Genomic DNA, 9,852 nt, shown 5'->3' with positions numbered 1-9,852 from the left:
GGACTTTTATATATGATGGTTAAAAATGACATGTTGCAAAAATATTTTATTTATTTATTTATTATACCTCGACAGCTTAAGCCAATTAATGAGTGTGAATAAGATAAGATTTAAGATTTAGTAAAAAGAAAAAGAAAAAACACGTAAATATAACACGAGTAATAGCAAAAATTGTAAATAAATAATGTATGTACCTTATTAACAAATTAACTAATAAGTTACCTAACAGTACGCCAAGTTAAATAACAAAAAAAAACTGCTGGGGTAAGTACTAAGTAATAATATCTAATAAGTTGAGTAAAGTAATTATCTGGTAGCGGAATGGAATAAGCAAGATAGGCGGTGATAATTGCTACCATGTAAGTTAAATTTCCGAAAAAAAAAAGATAGAGTAAAATATATATACTATATGGGAGCAAGCCAGATCATACAAGGACAGGGATTAACTACAATAAATAATGTGACATGCATAACTTAAAATTAGGCTTATCTGAACGGTTTCTGCAGCACCAGTAACAGATTTCAATGATTATGCAGGTGAAGATTTACTAGTCCAACCATACAAAAGCAGCCACAAAAGGATATGAAGCCAGGCAGCAACTGGGAGTTATGTAAGACGAGTCTTGTATAGTGACACTGCTCTCCAGTGCAGATAATAATCCAGCGAAAGCGAGGAGTAAGCCTGCGTTGTTTAACCAAGGTCTAGGCGTTCGATACCCTGGACTTCCAATGGCAATGAATCACCCGGTATATGAGGGTGAAATAGGAAAACACCCGGGTAGGTTTCCCGGTGGGGTAGGGCGGCCTCGAGGTGAACGGTACCTTATGTCGGATTGACCATAACAACCAACACAGTTGACACTGGATTCATCAGAACTAACAAAACAAATTTTCGCCCACAAAATGCAGCAAGAAAGCGATATTTATCGTAACGAGAACACACGCTGCCAAATCGACAATTCTCTTAAAAGAGATCTTTGTCACTAAATTTATCTAGAGCATGGGGAAGTAAGAAATGCCCGAGACCAAAAAAAAAAAAGAAAAAGGTTGTTTGGCCGTATATCGACAGGGAACTTTATATTTACCTACCGACGATAATTTAATGAACAAATTGAAATATTTTGCGAAAAATATAACAAGTTAAACCATACCATAATATTTGTTTAAAATAAATACTTGAATACCCTAATTTAAATTTTTCATTTGTGGTTGAGGGATTGCAATTCCATTGTGGTTTTATGATTACCTAGCTATTTTTGATAGGGACTAATACAAATTTAAATAAAAGGGTCAGAAAAAAATAAGCCCGTAACAACATCTTCTAACGTTTCAACTGTTTATTTGTTACTAATTTTATAGTTGTTATTTCTGTGGTGGCTTTATATATGCTCTTCCTATCTTTCCTCTCCATAATCTTTGGGTTTGCCAAGACGTTAAACTTTTTTCTGTGGATTTATACAAAAGAACTATGACACCTATAATTACTAGAAAACTGTATCTGAGAATAACAGGACTGTAATTAGATGTGTAATAATCTTGTAATGTTGTTTCACGTGTATATATTCAAATATTTGTCAAAGAAAAAAACTGTATGGAGTGCCGATTTTCAATAGATGTCGAAGTGATATTTACCTTTCTCTCTTAGTATTACCTACCTAAATGTTTACTTTTAATTTTTGACATATTTCCTTTACGCTGTAATCAACCTTTTGAACGGTTTTTAGACTTTGACAAAGTTAACCTAAATATGTAGAGATGTTTTAAAATCTTATGAGCTTTGACCTTCATATGCGCAGAAACATAATTCCGACCGTCGCCTAAATTATTCTACGTCCTAAAAACATTACACCTATTATTCACAGTCTCTCTCGAGCTCTAGCGTAAACAAGCCTTTGATCCGATTACAAATATCATAATAAAATGCCCTATTCTTTATTATTTTAATTTAAACAATAAAAATATATATAACGAACGTTCGCCAGTTGACTTTATTGATGGCCGAGCGCCTTAGTTCATTTCTAGTTGTAATGAGGCACGTGTTCTAATTCTGAGTCAATGTTTTCACAACGTGCTTATTAGAAGAATTATGGGGATACGCCACGCCTTTCGCGCATTTCGCGGCTCATGAGATATTAAAGATCTCTACATTAGCTAATTATCTCGTAACGTTGCATTTGAAAAGCTATAAATTTTACAAATTACAAAATTATTATTAAAAAGGTGTCATTGATTACTATTTAATATAAATTAGAAAAATAAAATACAAATATATCTCGATATCCCCTTAAGAACCAGTTGAATATAAAGTAAATTTGCGGTAAATCAGTTTTAGTTGGGATACATTGTTTTTATGCCCCTATATTTCAGCAAGTGTCAGGTAGGTAAGTATGAACTAATCTCTTGAGAGCATATAAGGAAAGTCAAAATGAGTATTTCATATAAAACTGTTCTCCTTTTGTGCTTCCTAACATTTTACCACAAAGAGGATTGACATTTTGGGTACCTATTAAATTTGAAAATAGCTAGTATATTGAAATAAAATTTTGGCCTAATATATGTATGTATAAGATGCTTCTTTGAAACATAGGTACATCATATTTTCTTTTGCTCGATTGACGGAATATTGTTTAAAACATTGGAAAGAATATTCTCACCAAATTTCAGCGCTTAATTTTAATCTTTAGTACTTGTTATTTAATTTTAAAATATTTCTATTTATTTAACTCGTTATACTTATGATCATTCTTTAAATTATCTATATCTCACAATCAGCTGCATTTCGTATTATTTTATTGTCCATAGGCAATAATTATTGGGGAATCTGTTATTTAAAAGTGCTCATAGTAGGATCTACGCGACTTCAACGGTTTCACTGTTAAAAAATCTTAAAAGTTGTTTTTTAATTTTTATTGATATTTTTATAGGAAATTAAATTTGTTATAAAATAGATCCTCAGTAGCTAAGCTGTAAAGTTATTAGTTCATGAAATAAATTGAATCAAATGTGTGAAAACTTATGATATCCTATTCAATAATGAAAATCTAAGACTTGATTATTAACTTTTTATAAATTTCAGAAATTGAAAATTGACCAAAAATCTGAAAAAAATAATTTTCAACCCCGAATGCGTGCTTTATTCCTGTGCCTGTCGCCAATGCAGAACGTTCTTTTTCAAAATAAAAAATATTTATGATCAACCATAGCGCAGGAACAGTTAACAGTCTTAGCCATTCTTGCTATCGAGAAAGATATACACCTAACAAATAATTTGGTTTACGATGATATTACTGAAGACTTTGTTAATGAAAAATGTAGAAAAGTTGATATGTGATATTTAGTCCAATTAACTAAGCCTTTAAATCGAAATTTTGTCAACTTGGCTGAATTTTTGATATGAGTTAGTTTAAGGTATATTATAACAATAAGTGAGAGTAATTTTTTGTTCAACCCCCGGCCAAGGGTGGAAAAAGATAAAACAAAGGGCTTTTTCAAGATAACTCAAAAAGGGTAAGAGCTAGAATGAAAGTTGTAAAGCAGACAATTCTACATAAAAATGGTCTCTTAGCTTTTTCTTGTACTATTAAAATTAACAGAGTTAGGGAGGCTAGAAGTTAAGGGAAGATTTCAGAAATTTAATTTTGTTAAATCATTAAAATTAACGATTAAAAATTTGATTTTTTGTTATAACTTTCTTATTAAAAATTAAAAAATGTATCTATTTCTCTGAAAAGAAAAGTTACATATTTTAGAGCAGATTGAAAAAAAAAATACAAAATTCAATCATTTTTCTGTTTGTTATGATTTTTTTTAAATTTCTGAAATCTTCCCTTAACTTCTAGCCTCCCTAACTCTGTTAATTGTAATAGTACAAGAAAAAGTTAAGAGGCCATTTTTATGTAGAATTGTCTGCTTTACAACTTTCATGAAAAACTTTTTTTTCTAGCTCTTACCCTTTTTGAGTTATCTTGAAAAAGCCCTTTGTTTTATCTTTTTCCACCCTTGGCCGGGGGTTGAACAAAAAATTACTCTCACTTATTGTTATAATATACCTTAAACTAACTCATATCAAAAATTCAGCCAAGTTGGCAAAATTTCGATTTAAAGGCTTAGTTAATTGGACTATTATGTGATGTGTGATAAAGATCCCGTTTTGACATTATTTTCTTTTTTGTTTTTATTGAATATTTTTTATTTTTGGTTTTATTATCTGTTTTATTTTTTATAGGATGTTTCTTATAATTTGTTTGTATGTTTGTCTATTGAAATGTTTTTTTTATTTTTCATAACTTTTTATTAATACATTTGTTATTTGTTCCAACAGTAGTAACTTGTATACATCTTTTCTTAGAGCGGCAAACAAATATTTGCTTCAGGTGCCAAATACCCTGGCGCAGACCCTGAATAGGGTCTATGTGTTTACATATTATTTTATACATTTAGTTAAAATCCAAAAATCTTTGAAAGGATAGTAACTTAAGAGAAACAAGTTTAAAGTATTTACCAACAGAATAACCTACAAGTACGATAATACTCATCTCATTTTGAGCGTTTAGTGCACAATAATTTATCAAACAAACCGGGAATATCTTTTCAAATGCACCAGGAAAACATATACATAGAATAAGAAAGTGTACTGACATACGGGAAGCTCATGTTGAACACTTTACCTTGTGTTTAGTTTAAAAAAAAAATTTTGTAATTTTTTTTAAAGATTTTAGCGTGTTTGTATTAAAGTATAACTAACTTTTTCAAAGATTTTTCAGCTTGAGAAAGTTGAATAAATAAATACATAAAATAATTTGTAAAGAATAAGCTCCAGTTGTTACTGCCCTTAAAGGTACTAATTGTTTTAATTATTGTTTCAAAAACCAAAATTTTATAATATACAGGGTGTATTTAAATGGAGGGGCACAAATGATACCAGAGATTCCTTGAGTGAAAATAAGTCGATTTAACCTAACATACCTATATCCCAAGTCGCATATTAAAAAAGATACAGGGTGTCAAAATAAAAAATAAAAAATGGTTTTTCCTTAATAATTTCTATAATTTTAGTCAGAAATGTTTCAAATTTTCAACAGAGAGGTTTTTTAATGATGGGAAAAATAATATAATAATAATTTTTGAATCTCGAGTACGAGGCGCCCTCTACAGGCAACGTTATGCATTGAATATGTAGTAACTTTTTTGCCAACCCCCGTATACAGCTTTTAATAACAAAATATGAAATATTGGACTTTTTTGAACAAAAAAGGTATACTTATTGAAAATGGCTAAAGCCAACCGTTGAGGAAATATTTTTAATTTCATAAATTAGTTTTATGGATTTATACCTCCACGAATACCAAGGTACAAAGAGACACTTTTGTTAATAAATTCAGAACGCATTGCATCACAGTACTTATTAGTTGTGTATATGTATTTTAAAATTCGACCAAAAGGGGCGCAGGAATCAACTGAGACATTATTTTTCCTGTTTTAAATTTACTTTACTCTTTTTGCGTATTATTTTAGCATGTTTGAATACGCTTGTTACATAATTTCTATTTAATTGTTTTTTTGGTGTCTTTATTAAAAAAGACATTTTATTGTGCATGTGAAATTATTTAAACCTTGCATTAAAGAAGTCTCATATGAAATAACAGTTAGGTGAAAGAATATTGAAAAATATTTATTTATTGTTAGTTTAATAATAATTATTAGAAAAAAAGAGCAGAACAACTAAAACCAAGAGTCACTTAACAGTCAATAGATAATAATTAAAAAAAAAAACAATTGGCTGACAGTAAAAAAAACAAGATTTTTTAAAGGATATTTTCGAAGTAATATCCATTTTCCTGTAAGCATAGTCTAATTCTACGATAAAATTACGACGAACTCTTGAAAAAATATGTATGTCATTCTTTACTTCCTCAGCTGCTGCAAAAATTCTTTGACGAAGCATCTCCACACTATCAATAGGGTTGGAATAAACAACATTTTTTAAGTGACCCCATAAAAAATAGTCCATTGTGTAACGGCTAATGTACTATGAGCAGGAGCTCCGTCATGCGCGTACCACATGTTTTCACGGATAGCTAGTGGCACGTCTTCAAGCAATATTAGAAGTTGCTCATTTAAAAATCTCAAATATTCGACTCCGCCAAGACGCCGAGGAAGAATAAACGGACCAATAAGATAATCTCCTACGATTCCTGCCCATACATTTAAACTAAAATTATGTTGAAATTTGGATGTACAAACTTTGTGAGAATTTTCGTCAGACCATGAGTGATTATTGTGATGGTTCACTAAACCATGTCTTTGAAATGACGCTTCATCACCAAACAAAATACTGGATAAAATATTTCTGTTTTCCCTTGAAACGTTCGTATACCATTGACAAAAATCTATCCTGTTAGGTAAATCCGCAGCAGTCAATTCCTGCACGGGTTGTAGATGGTAGGGGTATAAAAGATTATCATTCGCAATTTTCCAAATTGTAGTATGTGAAACGTTATACTGTGTCGCCATTTTTCTGGTACTAGTTTCAGAATTCTGACCTTGTAAATTGCCAAGGACAACTTCAAGTTCTACATCGCGAATAAGACGTCTTCTGCCAGTACCTTCAGGACGAGGTTGAATGTGTCCGTTTCCTCGAAGTCTTCTTTCTACCGCCGCAAAAGTTTTTCTAGCAGGAAGACGACGATTGGGATATCTGGCATGATAAAGTCGTACAGCAGCAGCACAGTTCTTGTAACATTCAAAAAATACTTGCAACATATCGACATACTCGTCATTGGTATACATAATTTGTTATTTTACTCAATTTCAAAACTATTTAATATCTAGGACGCAGGTAAATAGTGACTAAAATCAATTAACACTTTAAACTAATACTTCAAATCAAATGACATTTACCTACTCGATTTTTTAATTTATTTAAGCAACTCGAACCTTGGTATAAATCTGTAACACTAATTTATGAAATTAAAAATATTTCCTCAACGGTTGGCTGTACCCATTTTAACTAAGTATACCTTTTTTATTCAAAAAGGTCCACTATTTCATATTTTGTTACTAAAAGCTGTATACGGGGGTTGGCAAAAAAGTTACTACGTATTTAATGCATAACGTTGCCTGCAGAGGGCGCTTCGTACTCGACACTCAAAAATCATTATTATATTATTTTTCCCATCATTAAAAAACCTCTCTGTTGAAAATTTGAAACATTTCTAACTAAAATTATAGAAATTATTAAAGAAAAACCATTTTTTATTTTTCACTTTAACACCCTGTAGCTTTTTTATTATGCGACTTGGGATATAGGTATGTTAGGTTAAATCGACTTATTTTCACCCAAGGAATCTCTGTTATCATTTGTGCCCCTCCATTTAAATACACCCTGTATATAACCATGTGGTGTCAAACTTAGACCCCTAACTGGTCACTAATAATTTCATGTAAATATAGGGACAAAGCACATATGCACCTTAGAAAAAAAACACTAATGATCATCAATCTAGGTTATAACCGTCCTAATATAAGTGGACAAAAATTTACTCTGCACTCAATAATAGGATGTTAATTAATTGTTGTAGTGAAAATGTTAAAAGAATTTGATTCATTGGACAGTTTTAGTTCAGATTCTGCCTTGATATATACTTCTGGGAAAAAGGGACCAAGGCAAAAACAGGCAGAACAGATGCCTTTTCTGTTGGATTTTTTGTTGCAAGTGGATTTATCTGAAGAAACAATACAGTGATTGGTTCATACTTCAAATTTTATTTATCACTGAAAAAATATGTTGAAACAAAAGTACCTAAATATGGTAAATAGTACATTGTGGTTATTCTAGCTTACTGAAAAGAAATGCAGACATTACTTGATGACTAGAATCTACAAAATTAGATCTTGTTTTATATGGAAAAGAAAGCAGTAACTTTTTTTTACCAAAATTGATTCCAGCCATGAGACACTTGAAAACGAGGCAGAATAGCATTCCAGCAGGGACCTTGACCTCAGATCAAGGCAGTTTGCAGCACCTCAAGTAGTGTTTATATTTATATGTTCATTCAGTTTTTGCCTTGCCTCTTGCTCTGTACCCAGCCCTTACAAAAAAATTCCAAAAGATTAATACATTTCTGTAGCAATCATTACTGAAAAATGGATTCTAAAAAAAGCACACTAGTGCATTTATACATAGCAAAATTGATAACTCTTAGTTAAAGGTATACGGTCTTTAAAAATATTTTCTTTTTCATCAATTTATGTATTTCACTCTATAACTATTTAATAATGTCACTACTGTAGTTTTACTGTTATTAACACTATGTTAATGTTACTGTAAAAGCTAAAGTTTTTTTGCATTTTTTTGTGCTCCCATGCTGACACCTACTACCAGAGCGAGCACAGTAAATCCTTGAGCCACAACTCTCGTTCTCATCATGTACTGTGACATTTTTTTCTTTCCATTTCTAAAGCTCCACAAACCATAACTTAGTGCTAGTGTTGTTGCTAAACAACCTAAGGGTAAAACTTAATTAATGACTTCTTATTATAAACATTTGTCAGAAAAGAAAGTTTATTAACTAAATTCTAAACGTATTTTGTAAACAAGACATTTTTCGTATTTACTAACTTTATAAAAATAATATTAAGTACATTTTTAAAGAATGGAAGTGATAATTTGCGATATATTTTCCATTATAAAATTTCCTTAAAGATTTTAAAATTTTGAACTGATTGTTGACTTAAAAACAGTATGCAAAATTCTATTTTCTTTCATTCTAATAATTTCTGAAATATGAAAAATACGAGGAAATATACATACTTAAATAAAACAACACAAAATTATCTTTTCTTTTTTTTTTCCTTGTGACTAATTATTAAAGTATTGCATTTGTCTAACAATCCTTTCACTTGTTCAATTTTTGCAACACATACATATAAACTAAATGAAATAAAAATTTACAAGTGCAGAAATCAACTGCATCAAGTACAGAGATCAACTGCAACACTAATATATTTTACTAATTAATGTAAAAGATACTTTCACTTTGAAATAAATTACGTTTCATGCTTTCATTAAGTCGATTTATAAATTTAGATATTTTCAGAACTATAAATTAATTATAAATATAAAATCACAATATTTCTCTTCTCTCCTACTAATATTGTATGTTTTATTTACCTATTGGAACAAAAGGATTCTCTAAAAATTTTCGATAAAATTTTTGTGTAAAAGTCTCGGTAGGGAGTAAATTATCCATATCTTTTCGTAATGTAATCCAGTCATATTTTGCCAGATCTTCTTCTGTAAAGTCAATTTTTGCTTTTGAACCCATTTCACTACAATTTTGAATTTATATAGAGTAATTTATAAACAAGTACTTAAAATTTAATAAAAATACATATTTGATTGCCGTAATGACATGACACCATAGACTAAATAAACTTTTGGACTGGTCATGGACTGCAGTGTTGTTACAGAGCTTAAATAATTTGTAATAGAATCTATAGAAAATTGTTATAGGTTGACAGAAAACTGTAATAGGATTTGTTCGTTGACTGAAATGTACCGTTTTCACATCTTTAAACTTTAGTTTACTCTGTGATTTAACCTATATCATTTTATTTTTTAACAAAAGTTTGTTTTTATCGAGTAAAGTTTCGTTTTGTTATAATTTTATTTTATTTTAGTGTTATTGTTTCTTCAAGGGAACGATATGTATTTTTGTTTTCTTTGGATGAAATAAATTTATAAAGATTCTGTTGTCGTGAAGCATGATCGTTGGGACCGACCATATTGACATGGGCCCTCGGTGGAGACATCGGAAGTTCGAATCGAGCCCCACGTTGGGCGCCATGTCG

At 30.4% G+C, this 9,852-nt stretch overlaps 1 protein-coding gene across 1 annotated transcript; it reads right to left on the bottom strand.

Moving 5' to 3' along the window:
- Positions 1-7,744: 7,744 nt before the first annotated feature.
- Positions 7,745-9,440, bottom strand: LOC108915987 (HIG1 domain family member 2A, mitochondrial). Its single transcript, XM_018722159.1, has 3 exons — positions 9,393-9,440; positions 9,173-9,330; positions 7,745-8,505 (listed from the first exon to the last, which is right to left on the bottom strand). Exons 1-3 carry the CDS (start codon positions 9,413-9,415, stop codon positions 8,333-8,335), a joined length of 354 nt encoding a protein of 117 aa, XP_018577675.1. The 5' UTR covers positions 9,416-9,440; the 3' UTR covers positions 7,745-8,332.
- Positions 9,441-9,852: the final 412 nt, after the last annotated feature.

Source organism: Anoplophora glabripennis, unplaced genomic scaffold (assembly GCF_000390285.2).
Source record: "Anoplophora glabripennis isolate ALB-LARVAE unplaced genomic scaffold, Agla_2.0 scaffold1611, whole genome shotgun sequence".
NCBI lineage: Eukaryota > Metazoa > Arthropoda > Insecta > Coleoptera > Cerambycidae > Anoplophora > Anoplophora glabripennis.
This window is presented reverse-complemented; position numbering and strand designations above follow the sequence as displayed.